This window comes from Puccinia triticina, chromosome 2A, assembly GCF_026914185.1.
Source record: "Puccinia triticina chromosome 2A, complete sequence".
In the NCBI taxonomy this organism is placed as follows: Eukaryota; Fungi; Basidiomycota; class Pucciniomycetes; order Pucciniales; family Pucciniaceae; genus Puccinia; species Puccinia triticina.
Window position 1 is genome coordinate 241,313 of NC_070559.1, and position 19,702 is coordinate 261,014.

A 19,702-nucleotide genomic window follows, 5' to 3' on the forward strand; every position below is an offset into this window, starting at 1 on the left:
ACAGTGGAAGCAAACTGGTTTGCTTAGGTATCAATTATGCAATTCCACATGATTGGTATAGCCAGTGTTGTGTAGTGTAACTGGCAAGAAACTCCTTGGAAGGAGGCCGTCTGGGAAGAATGGGCTGTGGGTTTGAGCCCGCGGGAGTCCCTTTTGTCTATCTGCACTTACGGGATCGAGCTGTTGCCAACGTTGTGGGCTCGATCCCTCAACGCGCTTCTAGAGCGCGGAGGGAAAGGCGTCAACTTAACGTTGCCGGAGTGATTGGCAAACAAAGGTTTAGAACCCTCGTTGGTAAGTTGCAACAACGTCGGCGCGCCCGCCCCTCTTCGCCGGGATGCGGTTGTGACAACCAAAACCACGCCAACCAATCCTTTCGTGGTAATTTCTGACCGCGTCAGAACGTTGCCCCCTGCGGAGGAAAGCAACGTTTGGGGGACGCGAAGGCGGAGTGTCAACAGAACGTTGACCTGCTCCTGTGGTGTATGGCCCAAGTCTCCCCTGCGGGGAGTTCGTTTCGCGAACCGACCAGCCACGCCCCCGCAGCCGCAGACTTGTGTTAAGTTCACGGATGCCTCCCAACCGCAACGTCAGGGTGACGCTGCGAGCTTAAATAAGCCTCTCGATCGGAGTTCGGTGACGCTTCAGCCCGCAGGCTGGCAGCGACAGCTGTTTGTCCTTATTTTTTTCTAGCTCACGTCGCTCAAGACTTAATTTCCTTAGATGGCGTTGCTATATCATGTGGTTGTAATTTGAGGACAGAGATGTACCAGAAGTACGAGCAGCAGTATCATTATGATTATAGTTTTCTGCTGAAGAATTGGACACCTGATATCATGAGATGCTTTGTTGATTGACCGAGGGCAGCGGTGTTTGCTGTTACTGGAACACATGAGGAGAAGATTACACCGAGGCTAACGATGAGGAATGAGGAGAACAAATCAATTAGGGGAGATTATCAAAGATATCGAAGCCTAATGGCAGGCTTTGAATTAGGATGATCGATGGAGGCTGGGCACAATGGCGGCTACTTTCTGCTTCAGACGCATTTCATGCCCTCCGTACCGGTGATGTGGTTGATGATGAACTTGGGTTGCAATCCCGATTGACAAGTGACTGGAGAAAGGATTTCTCATCAACAAAGTGAATCTCGTGGCCCCATCTGCTCCGAGGCTTCCTGTTGAACTCACCAATCTTGCATGCGCCTGAGTCACATTTTGCCCGGCCAACATTTGGGATCTCCATGCACTTTTGTCGTTTCGTATCAAATCCATAAAGAATATACCGGTAAAGAAAGATCTATCTAGTCAGCACACCAGAAATCATAGGGATTTTACTGTAGGCCAACTCGAAAACTCACGTCATTATCACAACTTCCACAAGAATTGACGTCTGTTTGTAAGTTGAAGCATTCCCAATTGCGCTTGTTGATTGTTCTCTTTGAAATAGCCAAGCTCAAGTCGAGCGACCTGTCAATGGAAATGATTGGACATGCTCGCAAGGGAACGGGACAGCCTTGATTTTCGATTGGAACCGCGAGATCCCTCAGATTAAACGATTGGCGCGCCCTCTTTGAAATGACGGAGGATGATTCTTGTGAAGCCAAGGCGAGGCTTACGACGACCATCAATGCTAGGAAAAGGATTAAATTCTTCATCTTGGTAACTTGCGAGTACAGATTCGAAATTCCTTGGTCTTTTGTTGGAATGGTTTGACGTGTGGGGGTATATGTGATGTGCGTTGGTGTGGTTCAGAAAAGGAATAGGTGGCTTGGATTCGGAGAACAGACTAGTTGAAAGGACAGTCGCTTTGAAAGAGATAGATACTGGGATTGGCGGATGAAAATTGAAATTAACGGCAGATTGGGGAAAAATATCAGGGTATTTGTTGAGTGGAGAGGAAGGCAAAGATGGTTTTGGGTCATGGAATCGTGCAGGTTTCGAGTAAGACAGATTCAGCGATATCGAGCAGACTTCTACTAAGGAGCTTTCCAAACCAACTGCTAATAGCGACGCAGATGGCTCATACTCTAACTTACCTAAGACCCTCTCTTTGTGGAGGGGGGACGCTGTCCCGCAGGGACCCACCGAGGGAGGGACTTGACATTATGCGCCAGGCCTTGCCCTACTCTTTTTTGTTTTTTTGCTGTTTTTCATTACACCTCGCGATGAACGGCTTGTACCGGTCATCAAGAGGACCCATCCCTCCTGATGACCGCTACAAACTGGTCATCGGGGGGACTCATCCCTCTCGATGACCGTTGTGTATTGATGTACAGCCCTCGATGGCCGGCGCTGACCGGTCATCGAGAGGGGGGTTTTCTTCCCTCGATGGCCGGTCCACGCCGGCCATGGAGGAGAGGGAGTGCCGAGGTGTTCACTCCATACCAACCTGGAGTGCGAAGCGACCTCAGGAGGGTCCCTGCGGGACCGCATCCCCCCTCCAATAGAGGGACTTTTGGAGTGGTCGAAGGTGCGTCTAGTAAAAATAAAGCCTGACCCTTTTTACTGTCATAAGAGGCTCGCTCCGCGCCGGCCAGGCTGCACCAGGCCTTCCGTCGAAGAGGGTCTTGTGTTAAGTTAGGCTCATAATCAAGCGGTAGAGCAACCCGTCCAACGTCTAGTGGCATCCTGACTGGCGATCGCTGGTGAGAAGGAGGGTTCTCCAGCCAGCTTTAGTCGCCATTGAATTAGCATGCTGACCCTCCCATCCGGTCCCTGAAATGTCCGCCAAGAAACCGGACGACTGGTTCTGAACGAAACCAAATAACACTCGGATATGAAAATTATACGAAAGTTGCGGGAGAAAACTGCTGTTCCAAAATGACCACCACAACTCTAGTCTATACTTCATTGTTCTGCTCTCGAAATGGAGGACTTCCCGTCGACTTCGAATAAATCTGGAATTCCAGATTTCGCAGGGGAATCTGGAATCTGGAACTCTGGATCCCTTCGGGGAGCTTCGGGGACCGAGATTTCACTGCGAAAGCTGAAATCTGTCGCCTCAGATCTGGATTTCCAGATCGACGGGAAGTCCTCCAATAAAACTTTGATTTTGGGGGCCGGGAGAGGCCGGGAGTCACCTACATGCTGGCGGCTTCCTAGTCTGCCGCAGTCTGCCGCATATCTTCAATTGATGGCAAAGGTCCGAGGAAGCAAGTACATAGCAACTACCATCTGTAGGAATATATCATAACTATTTTCTTCCATCCAGCAAAGATCAAATGGCGACGGGATGAAGAAAGGTACATCACAGAATACGTCCACTCGGATTCCTAGTCTCCTGGTTTCTAGTTTGATTGAAGATTGAAAACTGATTCTCATTCGGAATATCAGTTCGACGCCGTCTAACTTGGACTACTTTGGACTACTCAAAGTGGTTGAGACATCCTCTCTAAACACACGGAAATAGCTTTACCTCTTCGCGAGTGTAACAAGTCCTACCAAAGACTGTTCCGACGAAGACCTTGCAAAAACATCTACGCCTTCAGCTTAGCTTCACAGAAACCTCTCTCGATATATACCTTGTTGTGCTTTGCTCAAACTCTCTGCCCGGGAATATTTTGGATTTAGTGGAGCGGTTAAGTCCCTTAATATTAACAGGAGCCAGTGGCAGGTCAAAGCTGTTGCTTCTGCGCACTTGCTCTCATACCACGCTAGCCCAGTTCCTCCGTTATCACTCCTAGTAGATCAGAAATCTGTGAATAAATATCCAATATGCGGTCGATCCTCGCAGCTTTTATCATCATCTCTGTGACATTCATGGCGGTTGGTTCTAATACGTCCCGCCGCCCCAACGACCCGGCAGAAAATCAAGTAACGGACGATGATCAACTTGATCCTGACACAGACAGTTAGCCGTAAATCGGAGATCGGCGATCAGCCACCTTTCGAGTCAGTAATCTATTACTTTTTTCCCTAGGACTTTTAGAAACCTTTATCCAGTTGACATTTATTGATTGACATCAAAAATTCTCTTGCAGAAGGATCCGTCTGACCCGCTTGGAAGTGCAGTTGAATTTTCGAATTATCTTATCTGTCTCTCTGAGCGATTTCACCAAAATTCTCGGTGGTTAGTCAATGGGGCCATAACGCAAACAAACACAACGTGTTGGAGTATGAAACACTCATATAAATATGATCATAGGAATACTTTCACAAAAGCCCCCTCACAATTGGTTTTGTCTGTTACACGTTATCTAAAAATCAAAATTGCTTATTATTTGATTCTCTTCCTGGTTTGATGGCCCACCATGAACAATGTGCTCTGATACAAGCAAACATGCTCTCAGCATTGAACATACAAGCTGAGTTGGTGGTTTGGTACAAAACAATATCAGAGGTGTTAGCTGCCCACTTGCTTGTGCTAATATGGATCTATTTCAGCTCATGTGCAAAGAACTACAGTGGTGAGTGGATGACTTCCCATTGAGATCTGTGGGCCTCCCAGAAGCAATTTAGAGCCTAAAAAGGTAGATTTCCCTGCAAAAATCTAGACCTTCCAGGCCAATATCCACAAGTACAACGGGCACAGATGTGATGGGAACAGTAGTTACAATAACAGTTACTATCAGTTTGTTTTGTCTTTAATTTAAAATTCAGAACCACATAGTGATTTTTTCAGCTAGATCAAGAAGTCATAGCTCTCCTCTAATAATTGATGAAATAATTTTCCATTTTTGTAAAAAGACTGACTGGATATCCTGGTTATTGTCACTAGCCACTGTTCCAGGGAAGTCGCCCACTATGCAACCAGCATACAAAGATAGACTGAATAGCAACAAAGGAAACATGTACCAACCATTTCCTAGGCTCATCTGAAACTTCAACAAATTCACAAAATGACTACATAATCTGCTTCATTAAACCATCCTATCAGAGAACAAAAGCAAGACAAGAAAAAAAACCAATTACATAGAAGCACATGTTTGCAAGAAGCAAGAGAAGAATTGCTGATTACAGACTAGATTTGATAGATAAGTTAGCATGTGTATGTTTGGTTTGGACTATGTAATACAAATATTCACTTTGATTTCAAGATAAGACTCATAACTTGATAGGATCAACTCCGGCATGCTCAACAGCTTCGGTCAAGACTTTGAAGGTTGAAGAGTCTCGTGGCAGGATCTCGATAAACGAGTCGTTCAAGTTGATTGGATGAGAAGAGAATCCCGTAGAAAATTTGATTGATCTTACAAATTCTTCCGTGCTCATTGCGCTTGATGATTTAATTTTAATCTCAAAGCTCCATAAGAGTCTTGTAAACGTAATAAATAATGATCTATTTTTTAAATTTATCAAAGACATCAGCTGTGGGGGTCACTCGAATGCCTGCAATGAGAAATCAAATAAATACACGGACAAGGAGGACAACAGACTCAACTTGTTTGCAATATGTAAAGCTGGACAAATTCTTCTACCAAAGCCAAAGGCATGATGACCATAGGTAGACCATTTGGTACCAATCAGTAAGCCAGTTTGGGTATCAATAAACCTTTCAGGGATAAATCTTTGAGGATCCTTGTAGGTCTCTTCATCCAAATGGATCGACCAATGGTTAGCTACAATTGTCGTGCCTTTGGGTATAAAATACCCTTCATATTCATCATCTTCGGTCGACATGTGTGCTAAACCTGAAATAGTTAATTTCTCAAATTGCCCGTCAACTTTCTATTCTGGTTTTGGGCTGCAGTTTTTGAATGAGAAGTAAAATGTCAGACGGACCTCCGGGTATCACTGTTCTCCATCTTAACAACTCCCTGACCATCGCCCCACAATATACTAGTGCTTCCTCATCCGAGAATTCTGGGAGTCTGTCTCTCCCTACAACTCGATCGAGTTCCTCCTGGGCCTTGGCCACTTTATCCGGATTAGCTGCACAAGCAAAGATAAAAGTCTCGATCGCATCCGCTGTCGTGTCACTACCAGCACCAAACTTGAGTGGGTGGGGTGATGAGGATATGTGAAACAAGGAAGGCGGGAACCAGATATGAATGAACGGCTGGATCATATTTAATGATAATGAAGATCCAACTATTACCATTGCGCCGGCCAAGAAGATAGCCTGATTATCAGTCAATCGGTAAGAATCTTTCAGACTCTCGATTCTAGCTACGAAGCAAGCACCATGAGCAGGATCGAAGGGTTGCTGCAGGGGATGAGACTGTTGAGTGACTCCTCGGTAAAGTTCTCCAAATAGGTCGAGGGTTTCGTTGAAGAGCTGATTACCGTATTGTTTCCATGGCGAGAGGATCGATGGTAAGTAGGACAGGATCGGAAGCGAATCGATTAGATATCTTCCTGGTACCGCCGTCTCGATCATCTTCTCATTGCATTCCCTCATGCTGGTGATCGCTGGATCTTCGATACTTAGGGCTCGTCGATTGAAGGCGATTTGCAAGACAGTCGAGCCGGCATATCTGAATATAAGTTAAGTCCAAGACATAATCAGACGTTAGTCCTCGGGAAAAGTTGATAGCCGAATAATTAAGCTAGCAGATTTGGGATAAGTCAAGTTTGATAAACCTTTGAGAATGTTTCCAATGTTCTTGGGGATGATTGAAGATGTCTAAACAAAGCTGGGCAGATTCTTGAGATTGAATGGGATGATAGTTTGAAGCGGCTTTGGGTTGAGTGAGCAGGTGTAACAACTTGCGTTGTCGTCGCCACAGGTCATCGTAAGGCATGAATGTTAGCCTTAGGCCTTTCGAGACGTATTCCGATGTCATAATGTTTCGAGGTCTTGATGAATATTTGGATGACCTTTTCTCTAATAACTCTACTGCTGCTTTGGGCGTTCCTAATACCTAATAACATTCGTAAAGAAGTAGGTAGTATATTAATATTCTTTGACTATTGTTATTCCGTGGTGAATAAAAGAAACGGGCACTAACGATCAGATCGGAGCGGCCCATTTTCAAACGATAGATAGGACCTTTTTATGATTAGAAACAGAAGATCAGTCACAGTTGATATCGGCTACCATCACTAATGGGACTGATTGATTGATACCAACCTAATTCTTTGGTCCATTTGGACATCTGGATCCACGGGTTCGCTTGGCGGATTTGAAACAAGTTGCCGACCAATGGTGAGCCCATCGGCTGGGGCATCTTCCGAGTATGGGTTGTATACTTCCGGTCATGGTTCTTGTCTCTCTTGTAGAAGCAAGCCAGCCAGGTGAGGATGGCGACACTGATGAGGATGGTGGCAGCCAGCGTCATCCTTGAATGGCTTGGCCGAGCCGGATGCCAGATCGCCGCACAGTGCTGGAGCCCGAATGATGTAACATACAGCCTGTCACGCACTCTGGAGTCTGGGGGGATGCGACATCTCCCGATCCTGTGTTACCATGTTAATACAATATCTAGGATAGTGCTCTCCTGTTCAGAACCACGCAACATGGCCGACAGTGATCGATCCAAGGGACTTCCGGCTCAGATCAAGGCTGTCATCTTCGACATGGTGTGTATTGCTTCGTTCTGATCATACAACACTCCTCAGCGATACATGTACTGATCGCGCTTTGTGGCGTGCCCGTCAACTCCATGCAGGATGGTTTGTTGCTGGACTCGGAAGTGAGTGACAAGAAAACGGAAACTGTCCACTTTCTTCCAAAGCCATGACACGTGATCTTATTCAACTGTTTACGACCACACTTCTACAGCGTTTATATACCCAAGTCACCAACGAAGTCTTGGCGCCCTACAACAAGCAATTAACCTGGGAGATCAAGGCGATGTTGATGGGGCGACCAGCAGAGGAATCAGCAAGGATCTTGATCGAACGTACCGGAATCCCACTATCCCCAGAAGAGCTAATCTCGATGTTTGCAACCCGACAACGTACTCTGTTCTCAACCGTCCAACCTATGCCTGGTGCCTTGAAGCTAGTTCAACATCTTCAAAAGTCGAACATTCCTATGGCCGTCAGTTGCTCTACAACCGTTTTCTTATTGACGCGTGAACCTATCCGACCAATATGAGCCGAAACTTACATCTCTAAACCATCTCTTCCCCAATTATTTATTTGGCTTTTCCGGCAAATGACTCATCTTGTAGATTGCGACTGGCTCAAGTTCGACTAATTACAAGTTGAAGAGTGAAAACTTGGGTGAACTATTCTCAGGTTTCGAAGGAAAAGTCGTATGTGGAGATGATCCAGAGTTAAAGAGAGGCAAACCGCACCCGGATCCATTCTTGCTAGCAGCTAGTCGACATCTAGGGATGAAACTCAAGCCGGATCCAGTCACGGGCTTCCTCGAACCCCCCTCGGCCGAGCAGTCCGACCAATCGACCAGCCTTAGACCCGATCAAATCTTGGTCTTTGAAGACGGATTGGCGGGCGTCCAAGCTGCCCAGGCGGCCGGAATGAAGGTCATTTGGGTGCCCGACCCAGAACTTAAGAACGTCATACTCCGTCAGAACGATCAGCAATCTCGAGTCACCGCTGATCGGGTCTTGGATTCCTTATTGGACTGGAATGGGGCCGATTGGGCTCTTCCCACCTTTTAAATCCGTAACTATTACCCAAGCTCGATTCAACAACGTTCCCGTCTTGAAGAAAACCAAAAAGTAGAATGTATAGACTTGTAATTTTCTCATATGGATCAAACATGACCATCTACATACCAATAAATATTCATTTTGAGAGGGTTTTCCTGTTTGTATATGAAGCAAGTGTGCTTGCCCTTCTATTGGTTTTCGTTGCTCACTGGCCTCTCATTTTCTCACTGATGACAAAGTCAAATCCCCAAAAAGATCTCATGTTAAAAACAAAACACCGAGCAAGAAAAATAAACCCTGAACAAGAGCAAGAAAGAAAATCTTCTGAGCGAGAGCAAGAAAAGCAAAAACCAAACACACCCAGAGGAAGAGGGGAAAAACCGCCTGATTGGTAAGAGCAAGATTCAAACTGCGAGAGCGAGAGGGAGGAAAACCTGGAGCGACAGCAAGAAACAGAAAAGACTAAGCCGGTAAAATAGCGACAAATGTCATCCCACTACATCCCCAGTCAAGACCTAGCGGTTAGAGACAACCCAAAATCTTCCTTTCCATGTTTTGCGTGTTCTTGCAGAGAATCTCAATTTAACGCAGCCAGGCCCAGCCGGACTGGCGATCGGTCCTGTGAATGGATTGCCCGTGTGCATATGGAAATGGTGCTAGTGATTGTGGGACAAGACTCAGAAAATGAAGGCGGACTCAGTCCACTTTTCAAACCTTATGCATGCGGATTGAAATTGCGAGAAGGGAAAAGTTTTGGAGGATGAGAAAAAATGGCCCCACTTACCACCTTTCTTGAATCTGCTGTAAATATAATCCTCAGAGCCCCACGTCCCTACTTCCAAGCTCTTAACTTTTCAAGATGTCAGTATCAGCGGCTCAGCAACTTGTGGATTTGATTTCCCAAGCAGTCAAAGATATCGAAGGCGATATTGCCAGCCAAATCTCAGGTGGTACGATCACCGATGTCAACTTGCCAATTGTTGCTCGAGAAGACGGACTGGAGGCAACTGAAACGCGTCGAGCAGCCATCAGAACCTTACATGCGGCCACTCACGAATTAATCTCGACTATCATGCCCGCAGGCGTGTACGTGCTCGACACTTATTCCTCTTTTTTCGAGAAAACGGCGATCGATACCGTTGTTGGTGCGGGCATTGCAGACTTGATCCATTCGATCGACCCCGATTCTAGTATGGGTGGCGTCCATGTCAACGTACTCGCCGAAAAGACCATGATGGATTCTCGCAAACTGTCTCACATCCTACGCTTCCTCGCCTTGCGTAACATATTCTGCGAATTGACCGAAAATCATTGGGCCAATAATCGACATTCTTTCCCACTAAGAACTGATTCTTCCAATAGCATTGTAAATGCCCTTGGACATATTCGAGAGGAAACTTCACTGCCCGCCTTGGTCGCTCTTCCTAAGCTTCTGTTGGACAAACAAGTTGACGGAGCTTTCAGCAGGGATCCTAACCACAGTGCGTTCTATAAGTATCATCAGCCCGGTTGCGATTTTTTTGAATTCTTGGCCAAGTCAGAGGGTGGTTATAAAGCCGAGAGATTTGGGAAAGCAATGGTAGGCGGGAAATATGTTTCCTTCAAAAAAATGATCATTAGAGCGCACCTTACGAGTTTCAACACTAACCAAGAAAAAACAAATCTTTGCCGACATGAATAGTTGGAGATGTCCCATGCCAGGGGCTCCGGGGCAGCGGTGTATAAAGCCTTTGATTGGCAGAAGCTTGGTCCCAAGGGCACCTTAATCGATGTTGGTGGTGGGGTTGGTGCGGCTGCGTATGCTATTTCTACTTACCTTCCGGGATGGAAAGTAGTAGTGCAAGATCGTGCTGAGGTGGTCAAAGATGGGAAAGAAGTAAGCTTTTTTTTTTTTTTGCTAGAGTAGCACACACTAGTTTTTTTGCTCGGCGCAATAACTATTCAAATCGTTGCTGGATCTGGAACTTCAGAACTACCGACAGATAGGCTCATCGGCCAACTTGGAATTTGAGGAAGTCGACTTTTTCCAGGACCAACCGGCGCATCGCTCCGGGGAAGCAGACACTTTCTTCCTCCGACACGTATTACACGATTGGGCGTGAGTTGAACTGTTGAAGTTGAGTCCAGCATCTTAAATGGTCGTGACGCTGACCCATATCTTTCTGGGCTATAAATATAACGTGATGGCCACCAATCATTACTTCTCCAGCTTTGAATTCTGCGTAAAGATTTTGAGCCGCTTAAGAAAAGCTGCGAAATCGACGACATCCTTATTGATATGCGAGACTGTCCTGAATCCGCCGGTCCGGAATCATGATTCTCCGATCCTCTCCAACGGCGGTATGACTCCCTCCTCATCCCACATTCTCAACCTCGCCATGATGACTCTTCTTAACGCAGAGGAGCGTAGCCAAGCTGAGTTTGTAGAAATCCTGAACAAGAGTGGTTGGAAGTTACATTCGGTTACCCATTTGGCCACTCTTTCGGATTACTTCATGATTGAAGGTGTTCCTGACCCCTCGTGGAACCCGCAAGATCAATGCACCAATCCTTCTTAGCAAGTATTCATGAACCAATCCTTTCCAGAAGATATTAGTGAACCAATCATCCTTACAGTATAAAGAACCACTTCTCATGGGTGTCACAATGTCAGGTATCACAGATGTAGTCCTTATAGTACTGTCCCTTTGTCGTGTCACAATTGAGTGTCATGTGAACACTGGAGAACTTTCCGTGCAATCTGGGACCCATAAATGTTGGTTTAGAACCGTAAAGTCTAGATTTTTGCAGGGAAATCTAACTTTTTGGGCTCTTCATTACTTGTCATCAGGTGGCTTTTTTTCCCCTGGTGCATACACTGCAAAAAAAACTGGGTCAACTGTGAGCAGTTGACATGCGGAAAGAGTAAGCTTGTGGTGTTCTTCCAGCCTTTCTCAAAGTTTAAATTAACCTAAGCTCCAATGCACAACATGGCATAGTGACTGTGCCACAAAAATCCATCATGTGACCAGCTAGAGCTACAATGGCTGGCAGCTTGGCTGGAGTATTCTGCATGTCAACTGTAACCTTGGTGATTGCAAGATGGAATTATATAATTTCAGAGCAGGGCAATTCTTACACTCCACATGTCAGGAAAAACTTTGTAATCTGCTCTTCACACTTCCTCACAACATCCAACACCACATGATAAATACACTCCAGTCAGTACTCATTCATTTACCATCATTATCTCTTCACAAACAGCCCCAGGTCTCACTAAAACAAAAAGACTAGTTCAGCAAAAGTCTGTTTATTTAACGTCTAAAGCATATATATATGTAGATAGATAGATGTAGATTTTGTTTCTCTTTCACGGGTGCGGTGGTTTGTTAGATGCTTAACCAAGTTTCTTTGGTGTGAGTGTTTATCTTTGGAACAGAGAAGCAGAAATAAAAGGAGAAGGATGAGGACTATGAATGAGGAGGAATCAAAGGAGTGCGCAGTGATTAGCAGTAGTTGTGGAGGGAATAAACAAATTATCCGACGGCGGCCGGAATCAACAAGGTAGGATCAGAAGAGTTACCACCGCCGCTGTTGTTATTCCCGTTGTTGTTGGCATGGTTGTTCTCGTTATTCTGAGGATTACTGTTGTTAGTAGGAGTAGTGGTAGAGTTCTGCGAGTGCGGATTGGGGGGGCCATCAACCATAGGAATTCCGTCTACGGAAGGAGACGGCTCAGCGGGGACCATTCTGAGTCGGTCGTGGCCGACAGATGGGGGGAGCCCCGAGGGGTTCAAGGGGAGGGTATGGGGAGGGCGCAGAGGGAGGGCGTGAGGGCCAACGATGTCGGCGTGATGTCTGGCCAAGTCCGGGAAAAGACCGCGGTCATCGCCGAGCGAGCCCAGGTGGATCGGGCCAAGAGGGAGATGCGTACCCGGCGCGCCGTCGACCATCCCACCCGTCGCAAAACCACTCGCCGTCGACATCGATCCGAATCCTGCTGAGCCCGGCGGCGTCCCCCCCATGCTCGTCACTCCTGTAGGCGTCATTGGGATCGCGTCCGCTGCTGGTGGCTGTTTGGGCGAATTCGGGTTCGTGTCGCTCAAGATTTCCAACAGGCTCGTCACTCGTCCTTTGTTATTTCCTGCCTCTACAAAAAGGAAAAAAAAAAAATCAAGACACTTCATAAGAAAATGCGATCCGCAAAAAGAGAATGAGTTGGCTGATGATCGGGCTATGACGAACTTTTATTGACGTAATCTCTCAGAGGGGCCTTAAGGCCTGCCTGTTTACCGACCAACTCTTTCAGCTGATCTCTAGGCAGCTGGAGGATAGCACCAAAACTGTGAGGGGCGATGATCTTGGCACATCGCATAAAGCCTTCCCATAGCTGGGGCTGAGTCCAGATCTTCTTCAAGATCAGTCTTGATAAGAGAGTCGTTGAGACGAAAGCTTGCAAGGATTTGTAGGTTTGAACGGCTTGGATCACCTGTATCACTCTATGATGATCAGTTTGATTATTGTAAAAACATTCTAAGAATTTGACTCACCGTCCTCAAGAAAAGCGTGGGAAGGGTCAATTCATCAACCACTTGTTGCATGAAGGCGGCGAGGACCTCAGGTTTGAAGACCTCGGTCATCGAGAAACAAAGACCGATAGCTTCGATAGCCTGTTTGATAGAATACTGTGCATCCTCGGTCCTGTGGATGAGCACCAAGAGCTCGACCGGCGTCAAGAGTTCGGACTGTTTAACCCTGGGTGCGTTGGTCGAGACAGAGCCGAAGTTGGTCGGAGGTTGTTGGATGATCAAGTCAAAGACCGATCGGACGAGATTCTTCTCGTCCGGCTTGCCGTTCAACAGGGTCAGGATCCGAGGTAGATGGTGGATGATCTCGCTCTTCGTCAGCTCGCCGATCATCGGGATGATGAATCGTGGTGATAGATCGCTCGACTTCGAGGCCAGGTTCTTGACGGCTTCGATAATCCCTGCCGGTGGTTTGCCCTTCTCCGTCAGGATCGATAAGATCCTTAAGACTAATGACTCCGATCCACTTAGGCAGTTCTGGATTAGTGAGACGATCTTCGGGTGTTTGCCTCCCAAGGTTCGTACAAGTGGGGTGATCAGCTCATTCACGGATTCTTGAACTTGGCCAGGCATCAGTGGATATGACCGGAATAAACTAATGATGTCAAAGTTAATTTTTGCAATATCACAAACAAATAAAACAAAGCATAAACGGCCAAGCAGCAAGCAATAGTTTGAAACAGCACATGTCAGATGAATGGCCGGGAGAAAAAGATAGAAGAAATAAAAACTCAACTGATCAAGTAGATCGGGATTCTTTGCGGAGAGTGCAAGTAAGAGTTCTAAATGTTGAACAACGACATCTTCAGTCTTCACTTTGCCAAGGCCGGAAAGAATCACGGCATTCTGAACTTTAGCAAACGTGATCGGAGGCTCTGGAGTTGATTGTCGAGCGGCCTCCCATTCGGTTGTCTCGCCGTCCTCCATCTCGACTTCCTGCTGTCGATCATTGGCTTCGTTCTTGATCGTCCCGGCCTTAGCCTCAGCTGCCAACATTTTGTTCTCATTGCCTTCTGCCTCTACTTCTTCTTCGCCTTTCTCCAACTTCTGTAACAGCTGCACAGCAAAGCTGACGACCCGCTCCCCAAGATTATTCATCTGATTGTTCGGCGACACCCAACTCTTGACTGACATGATCGCAGCCGTCCTTGTTTGTCGCCGGGAATGAGTAGACAGACCCAGTAAGACGTCCAGGGTCCGATTCCGGAGCGTTGGTCGCGTGGCCGTCAGGTCTCTTAATGTTGTAAATCCAACGGTCAGTTTATTGGGGTCTTGACACATCTGCTGTAATCGCATCAGCTCCCTCTCTGATACATAGGGAAGATCCAGCAAAAAGGCAGAGAGTACCGGTCTCGTGGAGTCAGATTGGACAGGGTTGGAGGGGGGAACGTTATTGACGATGTAGTCTAAGGTCATTGTGAGCCACCGTTCATAGGGAGTCGCACTGATCAAATCAGTGGGGTGATCAAATTGATTAGGGTCAGTGGGCTTAGCCAACCACTCCTCCATCAACCATGCTCTGGCAAAGTGCACACTGTTTTTTTTTTTTTTTTTTTTTTTCAAAACAAAGGATCAGCGTCTTTTTTGTTGGTCAGAGATGGGTATATGAGTTGGCTGACCGATTTGAAAAATCAGCAATGACAAACTGAAATAAGGACTGTCTGATGTCCTCTTTTCGCATTTCAATTTCTTCGACAGTACTATCCCCACTGCCGGACATCCCTCGGGTGACCAATCTTGATAGTAGCATGCTCCAAACGCCACTCTGAACTTTCGATCCATCGGCTATCAGGCCGTTAGAAACGATCCGATCGAGAGTCATTCTGATCATCAACCTCCGACTGAGTTCACTCAGTTCGGTGGGCGCATCGGTTTGCCAGGCTTCCGGAAAGATCAGCTTATCGCCGGCCTCTGTCTCGCCTTCTTCGAGATCCGGATTCGGCTGTAAAACTAGTTCCTCGTCGTCCATGGCCACATCATTCTCTAAAGTATCTTCTGACTTATTCAAGTTTGAGGATTCAATCAATTGCTGATGGGAGCTTTCTGTATCTATTTTGGATGAGGGCGAGTCGATTTCCATCTTCGGGCGAACAGGTGAGCCAGGAGGGATGAAATGAGGATGATCGAGAGGCTGTGTTACGGCCGTTGGATGTGGCGGTTGAGAGAGATTTGATTGTGTTTGGCCAATAGATGGTGGTTCGTTGAGTACGTTAGACCGTTCTCCATGCATGCTAGAGAGATAAACCTTTGAAAAAAAAATAAATAATAAGAAATTCATCAGTCTTGATTTCTCCACCACTGAGAAGGATATATACATTATTACATTAATGGCATTATTCAGTGCTTGATCGCTCAAGACTTGCAAGTTTGCAATGACCAGCTCAGCCACCAGTTCTACCGGCAAGCTCGTCACATCAAAGCCGGGTAGTTGGTTGGTCGATATGATTGTCGGGTGTATCATCTGGACAGGAGGAGGATTGATTTCTTGAATCTCAGGACGTTGAGTGACTCGAGCACGCTTCTTCGCGCACATTTCTTCTTCCTTTCTCTGCCGTTTCCTTTCGCGTTCTTTCTCATTCAACTCCTCAATTCGTTTGGTTTGATTGACCAGTGCTTCCCTGATCTGTTGAGTATAAGGTGAGGCAGGTGTGTTGCGATCGAGGTGGGAGAGGGTGATCCGCAAGGTCTTTTCGATTCCTTTTAACTGTAAGACGCTGATAGTTCGCGATACGAGTGGTGAGGTTGATGGATTATAGCTTGCTAGTGCGGTCATAATGATAGGTGATAGACTAGGTCGAAGTCGAACCAGTGAGCCCAATGAAATCACGATGGCGGCTACCAGTTCGGGTATCCTAATAATCAATTAAATGGGAAAAAGAGGGATTCATGGGTCAATAATTATCGACAAATGAACACCACGGAGTGGGTAGTGAAGATATCATACTTTGATTGAAACATGATCCGGGTAGATTCTTCGAGCAAGTTATTAGCTTCTTGTTCGAGCTCCTTAGGTTTCAAGTAGGGATGCTGCTGAGCGCTACTACTACTTCCACACATGACGATACTGGGGTCTTCGTTCCGTTTCCGGGGGTCGATTAGGCCGCGTGTGCCGACTTGGATGACCCGTTGGACGAACTTGTTAGCGGCGAGTCTGATGCCCAGGGAGCTGTTCTCGTTCCTCCATAAGCTGAGGATGGTGCCCTTGATCTGGTTGGATAGACCCCACTGTTTTGAGTCGTTGGTTGTGGTTGATTTGGTGCAGGTGTGCTTGAATAGGATGGGGTATGCGGATGAGAATGCTTGGATGGCCATTTTCTTGGTTTGGATCAGCTGATGATCTGAAGGGTCCTGGAGGGTGATGAGTCGATGTATTGTTTCTGTTGATTGGAGTACAACTGAGCCCATTTTGTGAAAAGACAGTCAGTCAGCAGAGGAAACAAGAAGACTGGATATGTGTGTAGCAGATGCTGACGTACTCTGGAGCCTTTGATCGGCGGAGAGGGTAGTTTTTGAGATGGCCATTTGGATGACGGATGAGATCCATGTGCGATAGTATAGTTGCTGGTTTGCGTTGGTGGAGATGAGTGAGAGCAGTGAGGGATAGAGTATCGGGATGAAGGCTGGGTTGCGATCGAGGGTGTCTTTGAGTTTGGTGAGGGTTGATCGCTGGGTGATCGATCCGGGCTGGGCGGAGATGGCGGAGGAGAAGAGGAGGAGGCAGTCGTTTGGGGTTGCTGATGGTTGGTTCGTGCTGGCCATCGTCGTTCTGGAGTGGTTCTGGTTGGTTTTCTTAGAGGAAGTGGGCCATCCCGAGCTGGGCAGGAAAGCTATCCACGCACTGTCAGCCAGCTGTCACAGGACCACCACCCCGCGATCACACCCAACCACCACCACTGTAATTGACCATCCAACTTCCAAGAGTGCAGTTCTCCTGAGGAATACCTATATGTAGAGTACAACCTGACTTGGTCTGTCATCCGCTTCTCCACCCAATGAAGACCGGTGATTGGCGCATAGCTTATGACTCCAGAACAAAGGCCTTTATGAACAAGGGGTATTTCAACGGAAAGTTACCACATCTACCTTATATCCTAATTCACGTCCAGCAAGTTTCATGAAACTCCTGAATGTGTGGTGGCATTTTCCATCTATTTATATGAATAAATACCTTTAAAATCTTAGGCGTGTCACGGTGGTGGACTGTAGGAAGTTAGGAACCATGTATATTCCACTATAAAATGACTATATCCGGAAAAGATTCCATTGAAGAGTACAGGATTACATCAAGGATGCCGAGGATAGCATTACAAGATGATGAGATTTGAAACTGCGCCCGTTAGGTACACATAGATCGGTTTAGGGGCTCAGGTTAATAAGACAGAGCCATGATGAAGCTCAATGTTATTTCAATCATACATAAAACTCCGGAGGGAGGAAAAGCTACACTGGAAAGACTGAAAGTACAAAGAGGACGCCGAAAATAAGGATGCTGCAAGCATGTGCACGTTTGAAACTAGGCTTGTAAGGTGTACAACGATGTATGTAATCCAAGAGGAGAGCGATACTCGTCAAGTAAAAAAGTAAGGGCCTCCAAATCTAGGCTGATAGGTATCAAAGAGGGTAGTACAAGGAGAGCGTGGTACATATTTCGTAATAAAAAAAGCTTAGGGGCCTTGGACACTAGGCTTATAAGGTGTCGATAATAGTTTACATAGGAGCGAAGGGATAAATAATTTGTAGATGGGAAGGTAATGGCATAAAGCCTTTGAAACTAGGCTTGTAAGGTGTGGATGATAGTTTACATCGAAAAGAGAGGGATAAAGAGGAAGATGGAATGAAAACTGTGTTGGTTTGGAGGCAAAAGACGATGACTCAGCTTTATTACTCAATGGTAAGGGTAGAAGGAACATACCAAGTCGAAGCATTCAAGTCGAGTCATCATCTCGGGTCATGGCTGCACTGAGTTGAATGTCCCGAAGCTCTTGAGGAAGATCTTGCGGGATCAAGATCGTCATTCCATGTCGGCGACGAGATGACAGTGAGAGGGGGGGGCGAGGGGAAGGAGGGAGAGGGAGGCCGCGGCGACGGGATGAAAGTGAGAGGGGAGGACGAGAGGCACGAGGAGCTGGGTGGGGAGGGAGAGTGGAGCTGTTTGGAGGGGCGCGCCGAAGGGGGGGAGGAGGTTGAGTGAGAGTAGTGGTTCGAGCACGAGGGTAGGTGCGGTGGGTGGGGGTAAGGCCGAGAGCCTTGTTGACCCAGTCACCATTGATCTCGATGTCCTTGAGCTCAACATCTGGGCCGGGTGGTGGACGAGCAGCCCGACGAATGGCATTGCTGCGAGCAACCCGCGGAGCCGGAAGAGGGGGGAAGTTGGGCGCGGTTGGGGCCCGGGGAACGGGACCAACGATCGCCGGGTCGGCGAACGGGTGGGGTGCCCTGCCACCGTCGCGGCTGGAAGCCAGGAAGGAAGGATGAGAAGAAGAGAGAGGATTGGATTAGATGTGGTTGGTGAATGCACTGAAAGTCAATAGATGAGAAGTAAACTATCACTGACTTGGGGCGGAGGGGGGAGGTGGGCACAGTTGGGGCCCGGTGAAGGGGACCAACAATTGCCGGGTCGGCGTATGGGTGGGGTGCCCTGCCCCCGTCGCGGCTGATAGCCAGAAAGAAAGCGTCAGATAGAGAAGAAAGATTGGATTCGATACGCCCGGTGATGGGAAGGAAGGGTAAGGAAGATATGACTGACTTGGCGTTGGTGCCCATTGGGGACTGGGCACGAGCGAAGCAGAAGGGGCTGTGGGCAGAAGAGGGAGGGGGAGAGAGTCATCGAGAGGAATTAGTATTGTGAGGCCGATGGGAGGAAGGGGGAGAAGTGGTGGTGGCGGTGGTGTGCGGATATGAGGGGGATGGGAGAGGGCTCTAGGGATATCCTTACACTAGCTTATGGCTGTGGGGCGGGTGGTGTGGAAAGTTTTCAGGAAGGCATGGGGGGAAGGAGGGAGCGGGGGGAAGGGACGAAAAGGAGGGCTATAAATAGCTGATGAGGGAAGAAACGCGTGCCGCGACTGCTGAGCCTCGACAAAGGCAAGCAGCACGCTGCGTGTTGGTGTGGAAGGCTCAGCACGATCTCGTTCCAGCAACGAGCCGCGACGCGCCAGACGCTGGCAGTTCATGAGCCCACTCAGGCAGACTCTATACTCACAAAGGGAAGCAGTGCTTCTGTAAAAAAAAAAAAAATTACACCAGTTTGTAATGTTGGACATCATATTGGGTGTCTCTAGTTATGATACTTCTCAGTGCACTCGCCGCGGAAGTGAGTTGCTGCTGAGCACATTATCAGACCAAGTTTCGTTGTCCTAGAGGCGAGTGAGTTTTAACTGGCTCCGAAGCAAAGTAGCAGTTGGCCTACTCCAACGAGCTTGGCTGATGAATGCCCGAATCCTACAGCTTCCTCCGCGTACAATCCGTTATGCCGATATCGCAATAGACTATAGTGAGTCGGCGGCAGCATACCGTTTGAGTGATTTGTTGATCGAGCAAAGCGGGTGCTCGCTACTGGACCAACACTTGGCAATTGACTTCCAACTCACTGAAACCAATCGGATATCACTTCCTCAAATGAGCCAGCGTAGGC

At 47.4% G+C, this 19,702-nt stretch overlaps 6 protein-coding genes across 6 annotated transcripts; 2 read left to right on the plus strand and 4 right to left on the minus strand.

Moving 5' to 3' along the window:
• Nucleotides 1–1,039: 1,039 nt before the first annotated feature.
• Nucleotides 1,040–1,657, minus strand: PtA15_2A34 (uncharacterized protein; the record flags this gene model as incomplete). Its single annotated transcript, XM_053166362.1, has 3 exons — nucleotides 1,040–1,116; nucleotides 1,191–1,248; nucleotides 1,361–1,657. 3 exons carry the CDS (start codon nucleotides 1,655–1,657, stop codon nucleotides 1,040–1,042), a joined length of 432 nt encoding a protein of 143 aa, XP_053017278.1.
• A 3,388-nt stretch (nucleotides 1,658–5,045) lies between these two features.
• Nucleotides 5,046–7,222, minus strand: PtA15_2A35 (uncharacterized protein; the record flags this gene model as incomplete). Its single annotated transcript, XM_053166373.1, has 7 exons — nucleotides 5,046–5,280; nucleotides 5,383–5,632; nucleotides 5,724–5,934; nucleotides 6,040–6,418; nucleotides 6,525–6,805; nucleotides 6,893–6,933; nucleotides 7,015–7,222. The coding sequence occupies 7 exons, from the start codon at nucleotides 7,220–7,222 to the stop codon at nucleotides 5,046–5,048; spliced, it is 1,605 nt and encodes a 534-aa protein (XP_053017279.1).
• Nucleotides 7,223–7,400: 178 nt separating this feature from the next.
• On the plus strand, nucleotides 7,401–8,512 carry PtA15_2A36 (uncharacterized protein; the record flags this gene model as incomplete). The annotated part of the gene is made up of 4 exons (XM_053166384.1): nucleotides 7,401–7,463; nucleotides 7,553–7,576; nucleotides 7,666–7,926; nucleotides 8,060–8,512. The coding sequence occupies 4 exons, from the start codon at nucleotides 7,401–7,403 to the stop codon at nucleotides 8,510–8,512; spliced, it is 801 nt and encodes a 266-aa protein (XP_053017280.1).
• Nucleotides 8,513–9,362: 850 nt separating this feature from the next.
• PtA15_2A37 (uncharacterized protein) lies at nucleotides 9,363–11,061 on the plus strand (the record flags this gene model as incomplete). The annotated part of the gene is made up of 4 exons (XM_053166395.1): nucleotides 9,363–10,082; nucleotides 10,185–10,379; nucleotides 10,474–10,601; nucleotides 10,713–11,061. The coding sequence occupies 4 exons, from the start codon at nucleotides 9,363–9,365 to the stop codon at nucleotides 11,059–11,061; spliced, it is 1,392 nt and encodes a 463-aa protein (XP_053017281.1).
• Nucleotides 11,062–12,018: 957 nt separating this feature from the next.
• Nucleotides 12,019–16,827, minus strand: PtA15_2A38 (uncharacterized protein; the record flags this gene model as incomplete). The annotated part of the gene is made up of 8 exons (XM_053166406.1): nucleotides 12,019–12,632; nucleotides 12,728–12,971; nucleotides 13,033–13,663; nucleotides 13,805–14,602; nucleotides 14,688–15,313; nucleotides 15,392–15,920; nucleotides 16,013–16,463; nucleotides 16,545–16,827. 8 exons carry the CDS (start codon nucleotides 16,825–16,827, stop codon nucleotides 12,019–12,021), a joined length of 4,176 nt encoding a protein of 1,391 aa, XP_053017282.1.
• A 1,166-nt stretch (nucleotides 16,828–17,993) lies between these two features.
• On the minus strand, nucleotides 17,994–18,831 carry PtA15_2A39 (uncharacterized protein; the record flags this gene model as incomplete). Its single annotated transcript, XM_053166417.1, has 3 exons — nucleotides 17,994–18,519; nucleotides 18,623–18,721; nucleotides 18,815–18,831. The coding sequence occupies 3 exons, from the start codon at nucleotides 18,829–18,831 to the stop codon at nucleotides 17,994–17,996; spliced, it is 642 nt and encodes a 213-aa protein (XP_053017283.1).
• Between the last annotated feature and the right edge of the window lie 871 nt (nucleotides 18,832–19,702).